This window comes from Filicampus tigris, chromosome 1, assembly GCF_054856515.1.
Source record: "Filicampus tigris isolate MCC_2025a chromosome 1, RoL_Ftig_1.0, whole genome shotgun sequence".
Classification (NCBI taxonomy): domain Eukaryota; kingdom Metazoa; phylum Chordata; class Actinopteri; order Syngnathiformes; family Syngnathidae; genus Filicampus; species Filicampus tigris.
Genome location: NC_141217.1, coordinates 30,640,826 through 30,660,038, shown reverse-complemented (window position 1 = coordinate 30,660,038; position 19,213 = coordinate 30,640,826). Strand labels below are relative to the sequence as shown.

The 19,213-nt window shown below is 41.2% G+C and overlaps 1 protein-coding gene and 1 long non-coding RNA gene across 2 annotated transcripts in view; one reads left to right on the top strand and one right to left on the bottom strand.

Annotated features, from left to right (window-relative positions):
* Positions 1-11,575, top strand: part of LOC147153527 (uncharacterized) — a 23,175-nt gene extending 11,600 nt beyond the window's left edge. Inside the window, exons 3-4 of the long non-coding RNA XR_015086909.1 lie at positions 4,929-5,086; positions 10,342-11,575. This is a non-coding gene — a long non-coding RNA (uncharacterized LOC147153527). The remainder of the gene's footprint in view (positions 1-4,928; positions 5,087-10,341) is intronic.
* LOC147153526 (putative nuclear hormone receptor HR38) lies at positions 6,687-19,213 on the bottom strand. The gene is made up of 7 exons (XM_086031485.1): positions 19,130-19,213; positions 15,398-16,098; positions 13,615-13,744; positions 10,832-10,995; positions 10,379-10,581; positions 8,551-8,729; positions 6,687-7,474 (listed from the first exon to the last, which is right to left on the bottom strand). The coding sequence occupies exons 2-7, from the start codon at positions 16,094-16,096 to the stop codon at positions 7,224-7,226; spliced, it is 1,626 nt and encodes a 541-aa protein (XP_085887611.1). The 5' UTR covers positions 16,097-16,098; positions 19,130-19,213; the 3' UTR covers positions 6,687-7,223.

The following is a 19,213-nucleotide window of genomic DNA, read 5'->3' as shown; positions in this document are numbered from 1 at the left end:
AAACACATCCGTCTGAATGACACCTGACAAAAAATGGAAAAAAAAGCAAGTGTGGAGTGAATTTTGAGACACCCTGTATTAAAAATACAATTATAAAGTATATGCAGAAACAAGTTTGCCTGCGTGGGTTTTGTCCGGGAACTCTGGTTTCCTCCCACATTCCAAAAACATACATGGTGGGTTGATTGAATGCTCTAAATTGTCCCTCGGTATGATTGTGAGCGCGAATGGTTGTTCGTTCGTGTGTGCCCTGTGATTGGCTGGCAACCGGCTCAGGGTGTACCCCGCCTACTGCCCGAAGACAGCTGGGATAGGCTCCGTGACCCTTGTGAGGATAAGCGGTTTAGATAATGGATGGATGGAGGAACACATGAAAAAGGTATTATCCAGAAATGTACTTTAATACAAACTAACAAAATTTACTTCAAAATAAAATAAAAAAAATCTAAATGAATATATCTCAAACAGAAACCTTTCCTGCTTATTTTAAAACGGTACAACTTAATATAAAACAAATTACAATAAATAATAAGCAGAACATTGATATTGCAGCCATTGCAGCCATTTGCCAAAATCCCAAAAGTTCATTTTATTTCTCATTAAAGTACACTCAGCAGTCCATCTTGACAGAAAAAACGGAAATGTCGAAATATTTGCAAATTTATTACAAAAGAAGAAGTGAAATATCACCGGGTCACAAGTATTCAGATCCTGATGCATTTTATTGAGCAGAAGCATCCTTTTGAGCTAGTACAGCAATGACTCTTCTTGGGAATGATGCAACAAGTTTTTCACCCCCGGATTTGGGGATCCTCTGCCATTCTTCCTTGCAGATCCTCTCCAGTTCTGTCAGGTTGGATGGTGAACGGTGGTGGACAGCCATTTTCAGGTCTCTCCAGAGATGCTCAATCAGGTTTAGGTCAGATCTCTGGCTGGCCAGTCAAAAACTGTCACAGAGTTGTTCTGAAGCCACTCCTTTGTTATTTTAGCTGTGTGCTCCGGGCCATTGTCCTGTTGAAAGGTGAACCTTCTGAGGTCCTGAGCACTCTGGAAGAGGTTTTCCTCCAGGATATCTCTGTACTTGGCTGCATTCATCTTTCCTACAATTGCAACCAGTTGTCCTGTCCCTGCAGCTGAAAAACACCCCTACCACCACGTTTCACCTACAGGACTGTATTTCGCAGGTGATGAGCAGTGCTTGGGTTTCTCCAAACATATCACTTAGAATTAACAGCAAAAAGTTCAATCTTGGTCTCATTCGACCAGAGAATCTTATTCCTCCTAGTCTGGGGGTCCTTGATGTGTTTTTCCGTACTGCTACTTGCAGGTGTGTCACTGTCATCCATGCTGCTTGTTGTTTTCCAGTATCTACTTTTGCAAAGCAACAGTAGCTCGACCATTAAGATAAGCAGATTTTGTATGGTCACACTCATGTATGAATGTGCTGTCAGTTCATTGGTCACAGAGCAGGGGATGTCCTAGGACCGACGTTACTAGAAGTTGTCTTATAAAGGGAACTGTTGTTCATTAATTCCATTGACATTTTACGGACTAGTTTTGACTCTCACGATATTACGGGGCAAAGTGCGGCCCTTTACAACTCAATACGGGACACGTTCCGGTACTTACATTTCTAAATATGGGACAATTCTATTTTTCAAGGGACGGAAGGATGGTAAGCCTACTTGGAGCTCTACTGATTTATATCATATTGAAGTCTTTGAAGTATTGACATCTGGCCAAATGCGACCTTGATGAAATTCATCCCAAACAAGCTTTGTCGCATGCACGCCAGACTTACGAAAGCTTCTGCGTTCTTCAAGTGAACATTTGCAGATGCCTTCAAGTCAAAGCCTTATCATGGGCACATCATGACAGATTTATAATGTCATTTCTGTTCCCGAGAGTCAACTTTATCTACTTGATCTTGTTGGGAGAGTCCAACATTGGCCGGGTTATCAAGTTCTCAGACTTATTAGGTCGCCATACAACACCAGCATGTGAAACTCAAGCGAGGTGGGAGATCAAATGTTGCTGCTTTGGATAATTGAGATGTTATTGCACCTTCACATATAATAACAAGTCTGTTCAAAAATGGCCTCGGATCGGAATTGGGACAGGCGGGGTGAGTTCAGGGGGAGCTACAGGAATATCTACGGCAGTAACTGTTGAGCTGCCACAAAATCTGTGGTTGCGTCGTACATAGCTGCAGCTCGAGGTGTTTGTCAAGCGAGCGGATAATCAAGCCATCCAAGGAATGGGCCCTTATTTGATCTTCTTCTTTCCTTTGGGCTTATCCCATTAATGGTCGCCACATAGCGTCATCCTTTTCCATCAAAGTCTATCTTCCATCGTCCGCTCTACGAAAAACTGCCCTCATGTCTTCCCTTACGATATCCATCCACCTTCTCTTAGGTGTTGCTTGGTCTTGCGCTCTTTCCTGGAAGATCCAGTCTCATCCCCCTTCTACCGACGAACTCACTATCTGTCCTCTGGATGTGTCCAAACCATCTTAGTCTGCTCTCTCCAACTTTCTCCCCTAAACATCTGAGCTTGGCTGTCTGTCTGATGATCTTATTTCTAATCCTATCCAACCTGGTGACTCCTAAAGACAACCTCACCATCTTCATTTCTGCCACATCCAGCTCGGTTTCCGGTCGTCTCTTCAGTGCCACTGTCTCTAATCCGCACATTATGGGGCCGGCCTCACCACTGTCTTATAAACTTTCCCCTTTATCCTAGCAGAGACTTTTTGATCACACAGTACCACAGTATAAAAATGTTGTTATTGTACTGAAGTATGTTAAGGGTATTGTATACAATCGAGGGTAAAAATTCATTTTTACTTTTAAACTTGAGTACATTTCAGAATTGGTACCTTTTACTTTCACTTAAAGGGGGAAGTCAACCCAAACATATTTTTTCAAGAACATGTTCTATGCAAACCCACTAGTTGAAAAAGGCTTTCTGATAAATATTGTGTTCGTGCAATAAGAGTTATTACACGCGTTTTTAGCCATCTCCGGGGGCGGGCATTTTGTCACTTCTGTCGACTGAAAATGACATCACAACTGTTCAGGGCTCAGATAACAACCAATCAGGGCTGACCTATTTTCTGAAGCTGAGTTGTGATTGGTCATTACCTGAGCCCTAAGCAGTTGTGAAGTAATTTTCAGTTGACAGAAGTGACAAAATGGCCGCCCCCTGAGATGGCTAAAAAGGGGTGGATTTTGCTGCTTAACTCATATTCCACACATGCAGTATTAATCAGAATGCCATGTTTCATGTAGTGGGCGTGCATAGAACATATTCTTGAAAAAAATATGTTTGGATTGATTTCCCCTTTAGGTGCCTCTAGTAGAATCAGTACTTATTTCCTTCACCAGTTACTTTTTACACACGTATCTGTACTTCTACTTAAGTAAAGGGTGTGAGTAATTTTGCCACCTCTCACTAGACTTAAGTGTCGGATATAAATATACACCACAACATTCTCACCACTTGTACATTACAATAAATCCAATACAACGTAATAACATTTCGTGCTGAGTGATACTATCAGAGAGGTATTCATGTAACAAGATATTTATGGTTGTGGTTGTTACTGCCCATCTCACCAAGTTACTTCTGCTAACAAACACCTTGCAAAATAGAAATAAACAACGACTCAACTGCACTGCTAGACTACAGTGCGCTTTAACAATGTTCCTTTCCTTTAATCAGCACTGCTATTTTTTTAGCCTGCCTATGGGGTTAACATTGTGTGTTAGCATTAAGCTAGTGGAAGACAAGGTTGTGTGTGGTTTTTTTTTTAGAAATTTTCACCATCCGGCAAATTGCTGCTTACTGTGAAGTGAGTTGAACCGAGTTCACTGCCCAGCGTCTGAACGACGCCTCGTAGCTCCAAAAAACTTGGTAGGTAGGGGTCTCTCAAGGCACCACTGTACATATTTCCAACTGTTATCTCTTGTTATTAATAAATGATCATGAATCAATAATAATGAACCTCATGCACTCCTTTTGTTGGTTGCAAGGATGACGATGTTGTGACACATGGACACACTCCTGCGTGACAGTCGGATAGCGTGGGTCACTTGATACCCTGCAGGGATTTTCATCTGCCTCTAAAAAGAGAGCAGTACATAACTGGCAAGGAGACGGACAGAGATACATTTTTTTCAGTCCTGTTTTCTGATGTGCTCAAAGGCAAATTTACAGGCTGCGTGCATAGTCGGACTCAGCGTAACCAAGCAACCGTCTTACTCAGGAGAATATATAACATGCAGACCATGGGTGAATGTACAATACTTGTACAATTACAAAAATTAATGTACCGATTTATTTTTGTTTGTGGTTGTAATTTTCCATCCATCCGTTATCTATACCGCTTATCCTCACAAGGGTTGCGATGTGTGTTTTTTAATCCTTTCGAAGATATAGATTAGGGGTTGAATTTCAGATTGTCACGTCAACTATGAGGGAAAGAAATGCCAATTGGAACATTGGAAATCAAACAAAATTTGGGCACCTCACCCTCAAAAAGATTACACTTACCTCCATAATAGTTGGCACCTGGTTAAGATGTGTTCTTTAGCTTCTAATGAATTCAGTTTTTTTTTTCGAATTAGTATAGGACCAAAATAATAATAAAAAAAAAACCAATCTTAAATTCAAGTGCGTTTATTCAGTGGGGGAAAAAAAATCCCAAATTAAGATATAATGATTGATGCTACATCAAGATTTATGCTTGATCCTGTCTCTGGTGAACCATTTCTACAGTTTTCAGTATTAGAGTATGCTTTTTCAATAATAAAAAAAAAAAAAGTCTTTTAACACATCTTAACAAGGAGTGCCAATAATTATGGAGTGCAATGTATGTAAATGTATGGTATGAACATACATAGGCCTATGTGTATGTATTGTGGTAGGTAGTACCAGAGATGGGCATTCCGTCCGACGGAACGGTCCATGGTTCGAGTGCCGGAAGATGGGCCCAAGCCAAGTGCCGTAACAAACGGAATGTAAGGACGGAAAGCGTTTTAAAAGGATGAGGACGGACGGAGTCGGAGGACAACTATTTTCATGAGTAAGGATGGGGGGCCGAGAACGGAAGGGTACCCAGGTTGTGGACGGAGGATGGACTGGCAAAAAAGGGTAAAATGCCCATCTCTTTTATTGCATAGTCGAGGCCCATTTACAGACATTAAGAACATAAAAGACCATGTTTAGTTTAAAAATAGCCTCTGACAACACATGTACGTAAAAGCATATGGGAACTTCGTACTGTACTGTAGCAGAAAAATGTAAATGAGAATGCATGTATTTTTTTACTAGCTGTCCACGACCCACCCAAAACAGGTCTGCGACCCCATTTCGGGTCCAGACCCACCAGTTGGGAATCACTGCTAAAGAGCATTTTAGGTTAATCCATAAATTGCACCCAAAAACTGCCCATCTAGTGTATTTCAAAATATTTCATATGAAGTCAGCAAAGAATCCCGACTATAAAACGGAACATTTTATTCCAAGCTGAAGTGCAGAAAAATGCAGAGACATTTGCAAAACAGTGCATGAGACAATTTGTTAGCTGCTCCAAGTCCATTCATGATACATGAATGATATTAATTATGGCAGGGACCATTTGGACCTCACCAAGACTGATGCCTTATGATGTAAGTGGACATCAAACAATTGCCAGTGGCCATGTTGCATTTGTCCCAACAACAAAAGCTACAGTCAAGAAAACAGACACGTCAACAACGCATGTGGTTAAAGTTCCAAAGGGCTGGAAAATTCCCAGCAAATTTTCATGAGAAGTTAAGGTGAGGGACATTTTAAAAATATTCTACAATGGAAACTTTCCATGTGAATTATGGGAATTTAGGTGGCTTTCTGGGACTTAACTAGGAATTGAGACTGATTTGCTGAAACCTCCTACTGTATCTCCAAATTTGGTAAACGTCATATTATTGACCAATCTAAAGTGTTGAAAATGGAAATGAAAATTATCAACGTTCAACAAACATGCCGTTGTTTTGGTGTGCGGAAAAGTGGTGCTTTTTGGGCTATGAGAATTCTGTCTGATGTCAGTGATAAATATAAAAATGTCATTTTGTCAAAAGCAGACAGACACTCATGCAAAATAGAACTATAGCTAAGCTCTCTTAGCTCACGTGCGAGGGCATTGCCGTACCTTCATCACTCTATTTTTGTTCTACTTCACTCAAAATCCGAAGCTCAATCAAACCTCAAATTGTGGCAAAGCAAAAAATTGACCAAGCTCAAGAGGAAATCCTCGAGAGTTGGGGCACAAGGTGTCACCAGCATGGAGTCTGGTTGTTTCAGGTCCAGTAGTCACATAAGGGTTTCTAAAAGATTTTGTATTTGTGACAGAGGCTACACAAATCAGACATTTAACAATTTGGGTTATACTCTGTGTGGTGTGCGCCAATAATCTAAACACGGAGCAGGCAGAGGCAGAAATCTCGTATGATCACAAGTGATCCAACAACAACAACAAAAAAAAAGAACAAACACTCCTGGATATGCGCCGATGTTATCAAGCGTTTCCAAGAAGGACTGGAGGCAGGAGTATTGAAAAAAGACGAGGCCGTCAAGAAAGCGCTTGCTTTGGAAAATACTTGTTGCCGTCTGGGGACCCGCTTTTGTACAAAACACGACATCGGTAGAATGCCTTTTGTTTTATTTACTGCCGCTTGCTTGTTCATCAAACAGCAATTAACATGTTTAATATTTACAAATATTTACACACATGATCATCTTACAGGGCAATCTTATAAGACATAAGGACATTTGATATCTTTATGTGTGTACGCTGCTTAAAACAGGATTCTACTCAAATATATTTTCCCCAACTACATTTAAGTTCCCTATTAAAAAAACTATCCTTCAATTTTCTAAATTCATACTTTATTCCCATTTTTCCTCATAAATTCCTGTTCCTTTCCATAGAAAGTTTCAAACTTATAAAATTCCAAGAATTTCACATTCTTTTGTGTGGTTTGTTAGAGTTTGGACAATCCTTCCGTTTTGTCTCTATCAGAGATTACATTTAGAGCACCTTGAACGGAAAACTGTCAGCACTTTGGTCTGTGAGCTGCTTTATTTATTCTCCCTCATCACACACGTTGATTCATAAAGAACCCCTTTATTAGGGTTCTAGTTTGTCTTTGACTCCATGTGTGCTGTCTCGCACCTTCCATTTAAAATGGGAACGAATCCATCAGAATGGTGTCCACTATTGGTGGTGGCGGGACCAGACCTTCTAATTTGAGGTAGAAGATGCGCTGGAGGCCTTGAGTGCACACTGTCCTGAGTTCGGGCAGCTTCCCGAGCAGTCTGGACAAATAGTTGGGACGCAACGACGGGTAGCCCGATATATGATCTTTCAGACTGTTGATCAGCTGATTCTGCAAGTCCTCTATGCGTTTTGGTTCCTGGAGGCCATGTCGCTCTGAGAAGAAAAAAAAAAATCATGAACATGGAGGTCTCTGTAAAGTGCACATAAATATGTCTTTCTTTAACCACAGCATGGTAGAGTTGTTTATAACCCTGCCACTGGATAACCGCTGATGCAAAAGAAGGCGCTCAAGTTTTTATATAGCCAAGAAGGCATATGATTTTTAACATTTCCAACTACTGACATGGGGAAAAGGGGAAATTGCAATTAAACCTGTGTAGATTCGATTGGAAAACATGCGCCACATGCAATATTTGAACTTGTTTGTTTGGAAATACTTTGTCAGCAGAGTTTTTCAAATCAATTGATGTTTTCCGAATTTGACAACAAGAATAGAAATGGAATTAGCTATCTTGTGGCCTTCTGTATGTAGCTTGTAGTTCCTGCAGTAACTGATTTGCAACTGAAATCAAGACTGAAGCATTCAGTATAAGACAGCTTTAGAAATCATCAAAACATTTTGCAATGCATTTCACAGTACAGTGGACTCCTGCATATTTGGGGTTTGGCATTCATTGATTGACTCATTTGCTGATTTTTAGGGGGCAACCTAACCCTTGTTACTCACGAAAACCTTCACTTATTCGTAAAATTTCCCCCCCCGCTTATTAACATTCTTTGACCCAATCCCCGATTTATGATTTTCACATTTTTTGGAGCATTTTAATTTTTTTTTCCCTTTTTATTTTAATGGCAGTTACAATATAATGAGCATCAATAATACTTTGGCTATTCGCGGTCTGGCCAGGTGCCCGTTTGAATAAGTAGCACACGACAAAAAAGTCTGACAAGTAAACTTGCTTTGTGGTTCCGTTTAGTCTGGTGCCACATGTGATTGTATGCATGTCAAGTGTGTGCTCAACACGAGCTCTTGTTCAATTTTGTCATACATCTGTTGTGTCAATCCTCATGTTGCATAACTGTACTCTTGTACTGTGCACCGCGGTGAAACTAGAGACTTCATAAAAAAACATTGCCCTGGCACAATGACGGTCTGCAACACCGGCGTTCCCCATCCCCCGAATCGCCCTTCCCTTTTGGAGGTGTCAGTGCTAGAGCTAGGCACCTACCCGTGATAATGACCAGTGCCGTGAGGCAGGAGAAAGAGGAGATGTCAAGTTTCATGCGATGGAGGCTTCGAGAAAACTCCAAGACGGACTCGATCCAGTCACCGAAGCCTCCGATGCACTGAGTCTTGTGAAGCACTTCGCCGTTGCAGAAGACCAGCTTGTTCGTTTCGGGGTTTGACCTTGGAAAAAACATTTCATCGCGTGAAACAGTGGCTCTTCTCAAAGTTTTTACACCAAGTACCACCTGAAAATACATTTGGCTCTCCAAGTATCATTATAATAACCAACATTAACGTACGAGTAGCATAATAGTAAATGTTCTTCAAATTTAAGTTTAGATATATGTCTAAAGTGTTAATATTATTGAAAGTCACTGCAACATTCTGCACACTTTGAACATTAGGGAACATCTGAAAAAAAGTACTTAACGATTCAGTTAAAGAGGGAGTAAACCCAAACATTTTTTAATATGTTCCCAGCAGGCCCACTAGTTGAAACAAGGCATTCTGATTAATATTGCATTTGTGAAATATGAGTTAAGCAGCAAAATCTTTAGGCGGCGACCATTTTGTCACTTCTGACGACTGAAAATGACGACCAATCACACTGCTCACGTGTTTTCTGAAGCTGAGCCATGATTGGTCATTGTCTGAGATGGCTAAAAACAGGTGGATTTTGCTGCTTAATTCATATTCCACAATCACAATATTAATCAGAATGCCTTGTTTCAACTAGTGGGCCTGCATAGAACATATTCTTGAAAAAAAAATGTTTGGGTTGACCTCCACTTCAAAATCTATTGCACAAAAAGTAATTTGAAAATCTAAATAAACGTTTAAGAAAAAAGCTGTTTTAAAATTAAATATATTGTGCTTTAAAGATAAATACAACTGACCTGGACTTAGCAAATATAACTAGAGGGAGCCCATCATTAAAAACAACTAATAACATTCTATCCCCTACAAAAGTCACCACACTCCTCTTTGACAACATTCACTTAAAGTCCGTCTAAAGCGAAAGTAAATGTCTTCCCAATGTGATACGCCACAGCTGTTAAACAAGCCTGCCAAATTTGAATAGTAAAAAAAAATGCAGATTATAAAATGAGGCTTCAGAATTGTGAGAAATCAAGCTCTTGTTCCCGGCCTTGAATGCTGTTGGCATGTCCACTGAATACGCTGACTGCTTGCCACGCTCACACCTGTCAGTCAAATACCTGGAAAAATTGATGCTATACTTTGTCTAGCATCTTTCTTATGCCTACACATATTTGAGACGTAAAAACATATCCGCTTGAAGTGTGCGGTGGCTGGAAAATACAGTATCCCACCCATTGTGGAACTTTTCCATACCACAACAATGAGGCACTCTAAAGGGAACACGCCAGCGCAAATCAGACTTCAAAAAAGATATATTCAACTGTTCTCTGGGTGATGTGCGCCTACTCATGGCAGACAACGAGCTGTTCTAGAGAACTTATGTTTGCGGACTGCCCGAAGGGAAGATGCATTTTTGAGATGTAGGCTGCACATCACAATTGCGCTGGATAACCGCCGTTGCAAATGAAGACGCTCAAGTTCTTATTTACTGGAAGAGGGGTGACCCATGCCCGAGCGGACGCACATTACTGGGTGCCGTTTTAGCCGCGGCCCAAAAATTGAAAAGAAAAAAAAAGAGTTTACCGCTATACTTCCACAACTGAGTAATATATAGTTCTCCGTCGCGTTTTCACCGATTATCTTCAAACGTGTCGGATGTATTTTGAAACAAATTTCCGAATTCACTTTACAGGGTCTTCCTTGAAATGGCCCAAAGGTGGACGGCTCACCGGTATGCAAGACGCATGATGAAGAGTTCCACAAAGGCTGACTTCAGGAGCAGCTCTTGATCTGGTGAGCAGAAATCCGAGAAACCCGGGATGCTCTTGGCCCACTTCCTGATGACCTCCATGGAGGCCGTGAGCAGGTTGTAGAATTCTTTGACGTCACTAGCCTCCTCTTTCTGGTTTGCGCCGACGTCTGTTTCTTTGTACTAGAATCACATACGAGGAACATGTTTATTAATCAATCAATCAAACCTTTATTTATATACTGTATAGTACCTTTCATACTTTAAAAGCAACACAATGTGCTTGACAAAACAAATGATAAAAGACACAAACACATCGCCACACGCCCACCCACAGATTGTGGACCCACGGGATACCCAACACCAAAGTAGGTGCACTTTAAAACGATGGATGCCCAGTGTGAGTGTGAGAAAACAAACAACGTTTTATTACTTTGGAATAATTCAGCTGTTCTCCTTTGGGATTGGAGTCGATCTGAGCCCTCACAAGTGACGCAATCATGCTGACTGGAGAGACTGCGGGTGATGCTCGCTGGACTACTTTAGGCTTGGAGGGCAGGCGACCTCTGCGACCCTTCAGGCTGTCTGTCCTCACAACTGGAAATAGGGGGCAATGTTTCATGACAAAATGCATCACAATCTAATCTCTATCCAATAGACCTTTTCAACATGACGTCACACACACACACTTCCTGGTGGCAAAAGCTGAATGATTTTCATTGTGAACAAACGCTTCCATCTTGTAGCCTTTTTCTCTACTGCCGTAGTTTGAAATTCAAGTGTCAGTCGAGTTGTAGATGATTCAAAAGTTGTAGTGATTCAAAACTAAACATGGTGGCAGCTCAGACATAGTAACATGATTATTGCGGGTCCGGCTTATAAATTCTTTGCTTGAATTAATGGCACATACAGTACATGCTCCTTTGACACTGAGATGGAAAGCACGCTGTAGTCGACTTGAAGGCTAACCATTATGTTTTGCTAAATTACTCAAAGACAACCAAAGCAAACATTGCAAACATACGCGTGAGAAAAGACTATCACAGACTCGATGATTGGATATTTGGTTCCCGGTCTGTCCCTTTAGAAGGGGTTTTGCATTCTTGTATGTACAACAGCCATTTGCAAAATATCCTCAATTTACTGCGCTTGCCCACAGGTTGCACTAGTTTGAGATTTTTTTTCCCCCCATTTAATCGAAAGATATGTGGACAGTAACACATTTTGGGGTCTGTCTGATGTTGCGGCCCCAGATTTTCTCTGTAATTTTCAAAGTACGCTTTGTAAGTAACTTCAATCAGATTACCGGTTTTTAGTTAGTAAGTAACATGTTGCTGGCATCACTGGCATTCCCTGTCGCCACTTATTTAGTTATTATAAAATGGTCTATATCTGGCGGTGCAACCCCAAACACAACTATTTTTTTTTTGGTCTTCATTTTAAAATCACCATCTGGAAGCACCCGGCCCGGTGCCTATTGTTTAAAATCATTATGGAGAGAAGTCTAAAAGAATTGTAGAATAAAGCTTTTATGAAGATCTTACAATTAGGCCCAGTTCTCTCTCTCTCTCTCTCTCTCTCTCTTTCTCTCTCTCTCTCTCTCTCTCTCTCTCTCTCTCTCTCTCTCTCTCTCTCTCTCTCTCTCTCTCTCTTTCTCTCTCTCTTTCTCTCTTTCTTTCTCTCTTCTCTCTCTCTCTCTCTTTCTCTCTCTCTCTCTTTCTCTCTCTCTCTCTCTCTCTCTGTGTTTCTCTCTCTCTCTCTCTGTGTCTCTCTCTGTCTCTGTCTCTCTCTCTCACATGATATTTGAGGGTTTACATTGTTCTGAAATGTACTTGAAAGTAAAGGAAATGGCTTTTCAAATCATTGAAAGTGCTAGAGTTGAAGCTCACCGACTTGAATGTATGAGTGAGGGCAGTGGTTCTCTCAAGTAAAAAAATACTTCTCTCTTCAAGTACCACCATCATGACAAATATTTAGATAAAGTTTTCATGATGAACAAGACAGAGTATTCATTCCCAAAAAGGATATTAAATAATATTTTAAGCCACTGTAACATTAGGCACATTTTCAACATTTATAACAGGGCATTTAAATATTGGAAAATAATTTTAAAAACTATGCTAAATGATACCATTAAAAATCATTGCACAGTATTACATTGAATTGTATCTCAATAAAAGTTTAAAAACAAACAGATTAAAGATTAAATGCAAATGCATTTCACTAAAAAGTTAAAGCTGCACTTGCAGGATTTTGAGTTTCTAATCGCTACTGCCCCCTGTGACCGAAAAATGAAATTGCACACTCCTTTCTTCGCGTGCACGATGTCGGTCACTACCAAGTTTTAATCTTTTTTTTTTTTTACTTACACGCTATTTGCCAATCATTAAACGCCAAGAGAAGAAGACGCTGAAAAATCAACAAATTTTTACAGTCTCTTTAACAAACATGAATTATTGTGTCATATATTTTACTTGAAAATCCAAGCAATTGTAAATGAATAATTACAAGTATTAGTACATTAATAGATTTATTAAAATGAGTGACACCAGTGTCATTCTCACTTGTGATATAAAACTTTTATTGTTCCCAATAGTATAAAACTGCACTACATCAAACTGCAAGATGAATCTAATATTGTATGTTGTTGCTATATATCCACGGGTCGCGGGCATGCCGGAGCCTATCGCAGCTGTGTTTGGGCAGTAGGCGGGGCACACCCCGAATTGGTTGCCAGCCAATTGCAGGGCACACAGAGACAAACAAATATTCACACTCACAATCACACCTAGGGGTAATTTAGAGTGTCTGATTAACCGACCGTGCATGTTTTTGGAATGTGGGATGAAACCGGAGTACCCGGAGAAAACCCACGCAAGCATGGGGAGAACATGCCAACTCCACACAGGAAGGCCGGGGCCGGATTCGAACCCATGACCTCTGCACTGTGAGGCAGACGTGCTAACCAGTTGATCACCGTTGTTGCTACATAGTTTTATCAAAATATTTTTTTAAAAAAACAATAACACTCAGTATGATGCAATACAGTTCTATACCACTGTAAACAACAATCATGACAACAACACAAGTTAACTTTTGGTTCAGCTCTTGGATTGGATCACATTAGATGTGTCTTGTTTTGTTTAACAAACGTATGGCGTTGAAGATGATTAGTTTTGAGTTTAGCGCACCGCCTGTCCTGAGGTCTGAACTCACCTTCCTTGACCATTCCTACAGCCAGACACTTCTGGAAACGGCAGAACTGGCAGCGATTCCTCCTCCTCTTGTCCACGGGACAGTCCTTGTTGGCCAGGCAAACATACTTGGAATTCTTCTGTACTGTCCGCTAGCCAGTCAAAAGAAACATTTGTCTCATTAAATCTGTGAGCAGTGATCAGTGGGCCGCTCCTTCATAGGAGTTATTGTGTATAAACGTTTCTGCCTGCAGGGGGTGCAATAACGCAAAGTACAAATTTAGCGTCACCCATTTTTCTAGTGCCGTATTTCTCAACTTTTTTTGAACTGACGCACATATTTTACATTAGCAAAATGTCATGGCATATACCACTAAACGAGAATGTCACAGATTTAAAAAACATTTTTGTTCAATATTTTAAAAAGATCTTAAAATATTTGTTGGTCGCAAAAATCGCGGGTGTGCTGGAGCCTATCCCAGCTGTCATCAGGCAGTAGGCGGGGTACAGCCTGAACTGGTTGCCAGCCAATCACAGGGCACACAGAGACAAACAAACAACTGCACTCACAATCACACCTAGGGGCAATTTAGAGTGATCAATTAACCTACCATGCATGTTTTTGGAATGTGGGAGGAAACCAGAGTACCCGGAGAAAACCCACACAGGCAAGGGGAGAACATGCAAACTCCACACAGGTAAGCCGGAGCCGGAATCGAACCCACGACCTGAACTGAGGCGGACTTGCTAACCGGTCAACCTCTGTTCCACCTATAATATTTCACCTTCCTAAAATAATGGCCTAAGTCATTTTCCCCCATTTTTCTGAAAACTGAACCAGATGCCGATTATATTGTATTTGTTCATTTCATTTCAGGGTTAGGATTAAATATTCTGTTTAACTAAGGATGTAGCCGATTTTAGCAGAGATGGCCAGCATCCTGTGGAGATGTTGAAGCCAAAAATAATCATTTTTGTCAAAATAAGACTTCGACCATTATTTTAAGAGGGTGACAATATTGTAATTTATAAAATCATACAGAAATTAAACCTTTTTTTAAACCACATTTTTTTTCTTCATTTTAATGGACATTGTGCTCCGTCCTCCCTATTTGGAGTTTGCATGTTCTCACTGTGCCAGCGTGGGTTTTGTCCCACATTGAGCACTGAATTGAGCACTGAATTGTCCATAAGTGTGATTGTGAGTGTGAATAGTTGTCTGTCTATGTGTGCCCTGCGATTGGATAGCGACCAATTGAGGGTGTACCCCGCCTATACCGCACAAAGACAGCTGGGATAGGTTTGGAAAATAGATGGATGGATAATATTCTTGTTTTTTGGCAGAGGATAAAGAATGCATGCCAGTGAGTATTGATATATTGTTTTCCTACATCTGTTGCCCCATTCTCTGTGTTCAAATATCCATTGCTTAAAGGCTTGCAACACAGCGACTATCAATGCTATTTGTTAGCCAGTCTATGCCATTTCCCATCATTTTTTAGCATTAAGCTAGTGGCAGCATCCATAAGGCAAAGTTGTTTGGATGTTTAAAAAAATGTGTGACTGTCTCTGTTTTATGATTAGTTTCACAGTAAACTTCAACAGGGCATTGCAATAAGAAAGTTGAAGCCTCTTTTTTAATTTTTTTTTGAATGATTTACTATTTGCCAAACTACTGCTTATTGTGGAGTGAGTTAAGTTTGCTGCCACCATACAGATACTCGTATCTAAAGTTTACGATCAAAAGTCAAAGCAAAACATCGGCCCTATGACGGCTTTGCGAGATACTATGCATATGTGATTACCTTGAAAAAGCCTTTGCATCCCTCACAGGTGCGAACGCCGTAGTGCTGGCAGGAGGCGCTGTCCCCGCAGACGGCGCAGTCGCCCTCGGTCCCTTGCGGGCTTTTGAATTTGAGTGGCAAACTCCCTTCCAAGTGGTCAGCTCCATCCGGGCCGGAAGCCGGCTCCATGGCCAGCGCGGGGAAGGTCAGTAAGGATGCGTCGGTGAAAGCGTCAGGGTGGGGTTGTCCCAAAGGAGAAATATCATCCTCGGTTCCCGAAGCAAACGTGAAAAACGACGGCACATGTGGTACTGAGATGTCCTCAGCCGCCCAGTATCCTGGACTGGATGAGTAAGAGTTCCAGGCGGGCGCGTGCTGACTGTGGAAGCCGGCAGTGGAGCCGGCAAACTGTTTGGAGGCACAAGGCGAGACGGCCTCATCCGGGAAAGCGAACATGAAGGCGCCAGGGTAGCAGCCGTAAACCTGGAACTCATCCAGCCTGAACGGGCTCTCCTGGCCTGCGCTCATCGGGCACGAGTAGGTGTCAAATGTGCCCGCCTGAGTGCCAACGCCGGGCGGGGACGGGGCGCACGGGTGGTCCCGCGATGCGGCTGGATCCACCGACAGCCTGGAGACCAAGCCCGGGCTGTGAGGCTCCAAGATGCCCAGGCTGTTGTCGTAGGGCTGGGAACCGTACTGCAGGGGGTGGATGCAAGTCATGGCTACAAAATTGAAAAAGGACAATGACAACTGTCAGAACACCGTTTAACTCAACAATAAAATACCACAAACAAATCATCACTATGTCATATAACTAGTACAAGTTGTTTGATTGAGGCCCTCTACTTCTGCCAATAATATAGAATGTAGAATGTGGATCCTCCATACACCAACTACGTATTAACAGTGTTATTGCATTGATGCCATGAGCGTGTTACGTACTGTCTTGGTAAAGTGTGTCAATATAGAGAGGCGTTGAACATTGAATAAACCCACAAGGAATAGGCAATAGACCAGTCCCTCAGCCTTAATTGTTAAAGTGGAAGTCAACCCCCAAATTTTCTTTCCAAGAATATGTTCTATGCAAGCCCACATAGTCGAAACATGGCATTCTGATTAGTATTGCGTGTGTGGAATATGAGTTAAGGGTTAGAGCAGGCGTTAATGTCCGCTTGATTTCACCTAAACACATAAAGCAATTCTTCAAGGGTAGCCTACACTAGATGCTGGATTGCTGAAATGTTGTGTATATCCTCACCATTGCGCTTTGTTGCCTTTCAAAAATGGGAACGTGTGATGCACTGAAGATGACAAGCTTTAGCTAATTTGCAGTCTCAGTGCCTGGTCAGGGTTTAAATAATGTACTGAAAACGTTTTTTTTTTAAGTGCGCACATGTGCACCTCTCAAACAACACCCTTGCTCCCCCCTAACCCCTCGAGTGAAATGGTCTTAAACTATCACTGACTCCACCATGACAAAGTCCCACAAATGGGACAAGCATTACAAATGAAATGAACTAAATAAAATGTCCAGCAAACACAGAATGATTTAAATGAACATAGGAACCTGAAACAAGGTGGCAAATGATTTAAGATATAATGCTGGCGTCAGGCCAAAACCTAATGTCACATTTGAGTGATTTTCATGTTTGCAAAAGTCTACCGTATACTATTAGTCAGTCCACATGTGTGGGTGTTGTTTTTACACAGTATTGACCAATCGAAAGTGTTGAAAATGGATTGCGCTTTTTCACGATGTATTTTAAATGGTTGAACAAACTTGCCATTTTGGGGGTCTCCTGAAACGTGACTATTTTGGAGGTACAAGGTTTTGGCCCGGCAGCACGGTGGTCGACTGGTTAGCACATCCATCTCACAGTGCAGAGGTTGTGGGTTTGAATCCGGCCCCAGCCTTCCTGTGCGGAGTTTGCATGTTCTCCCCGTGCCTGCGTGGGTTTTCCCCGGGTACTCCGGTTCCCTCCCACATTCCCAAAACATGCATGGTATGTTAATTGATCACTCTAAATTTCCCCTAGGTGTGATTGTGAGTGCTAATATTTGTTTGTCTCTGTGTGCCCTGCGATTGGCTGGCAACCAGTTCAGGGTGTACCCCGCCTACTGCCTGAAGACAGCTGGGATAGGCTCCAGCACTCCCCGCGACCCTCGTGAGGATACAGCGGAATAGATAATGGATGGATGGATGGCCTTGGGGCCCCCAAGTGGCCACTGCACCCTAAGCAGGTGCTTAATGCCTCGAGCCAGTTCTGACATGGTAATGGCATTTATAATGATGATATCAATACATAATAATAAAATTAAACTACATAATAACTTGGGTTGTAAGTTCCACAGCAAATGATTAAAAAAAAACTTGGGCTGTACAGTGCACGTGGCGTCCATATTGACCAAAGTATTATTTTTAGTGGGGGCACCATGAACCAGTCGTCCCGCTGTAAATCAAATCTTTGGGTGCTGTGTCCTCTTATGTAAATGCAGAAATGTTTGTTGGTCGTCTGTCTTGCCTCTCGGAGGAGCACTTCTTACAAGTAATATAGTACAAGCAGGTGTCAAGTAACAAAGTACAAATACCTTTTCACTGTACTTGAGTAGATTTTTCAGGGATCTGTACTTGCCTATTTATTTATCTATGTTTTTTTTTTTTTTTAATATTACTCCCTACATTTGCAAACAAACGCGTTCTTCCTGTTCCTTACTTAGTCAAAATATGATTGTTACTTTTTTCAACCTCGGTTGATGATGACACATTTTTTAAAGAAATATCAGCAGAGGTCAAGTCAATACATAAGTCAGGAAACAAGAGGGATGATAGCGACATGGAGGTGCCAGTGACCCAGGAAGCATTAATTATGACAATGCGACAGACTTGGAGAAGCAAGATATTCCGCATGCAAGGCCTTATTTAAGAGATTTTTTTTAATATATTGTTATTAATATTTATATATTTATATTATAATATATTGTTGGCTACGAAAATAAGTGTCTCGTGTTAGCCTAAAATCACAGCTGGTGTTTAAAAATGATTTAATCTAAGAAAAAATACATACAAATAAGGTGTATTTTAGATAGAAAGATTGATTTATTCATCCCGTTAGAGAAATCAGATTGTCATAACCTCAATATTCACAACTACAGTAAATATGAGCAACCGGCAAAGTCAAAAGGGGCAGGGGGAATTTATACATATCATGAACGCCCCCCCACATCATCAGCTAATTTAACATCTTTGGGGGAGTGAGTTCATAATGTTAGAATGTTTGAACTAACTTCAGTTGTTCAAATATTGTCAGTCTTATTTCTGTGTGTGTGTGTGTGTGTGTGTGCGTGTGTGTGTGTATGTGTAGGGGTGGGGGAGGGGCACATGGTGTAGATTTTCAGATGCTATAAAATAGAATAAAATAATGAGAGTAAAACTTCTCAATAGAGCATTATGCAACTTACCGGTAATAAAAGTGGAAAAGTATCGAGGTCAAACTTTCTGTGTTGCTAAGGTATCAGAACGGATATTGTATGTAATTAAAAGTAAAAATTCATTTGTATTTTTTACTTTTGAAGTGCGTTTCGGAGTACTTTTAAATTACACATAAAACGGTCGAATCACTATACTTTTACCAGAGTCTATGAGTATCTACAAGTACTTCTGCTTAAATAGACCGTGTGAGTACGTTTGCCACCTGTGCTGATACAAGTGATAGATAAACAAGAGATAGATAAACAAGTGAAATGATTTCTTACCGGTACCGCAGCAGCAGCAGCACTACTTTGTTAAAATTCGCGTCTCCCGCTGATGAACAATCCCTCCGTTCACCCTTATACGTG

Coding starts and splice junctions, on each gene's coding strand:
- LOC147153526 (XM_086031485.1), bottom strand. CDS start 16,096: ATGACTTGCATCCACCCCCTGCAGTACGGTTCCCAGCCCTACGACAAC. Junction 10,996..13,614: donor TGTAGGAATGGTCAAGGAAG/GTGAGTTCAGAC, acceptor CCCTATTTCCAG/TTGTGAGGACAGACAGCCTG. Junction 8,730..10,378: donor ATCATGCGTCTTGCATACCG/GTGAGCCGTCCA, acceptor GTTTTTTCCAAG/GTCAAACCCCGAAACGAACA.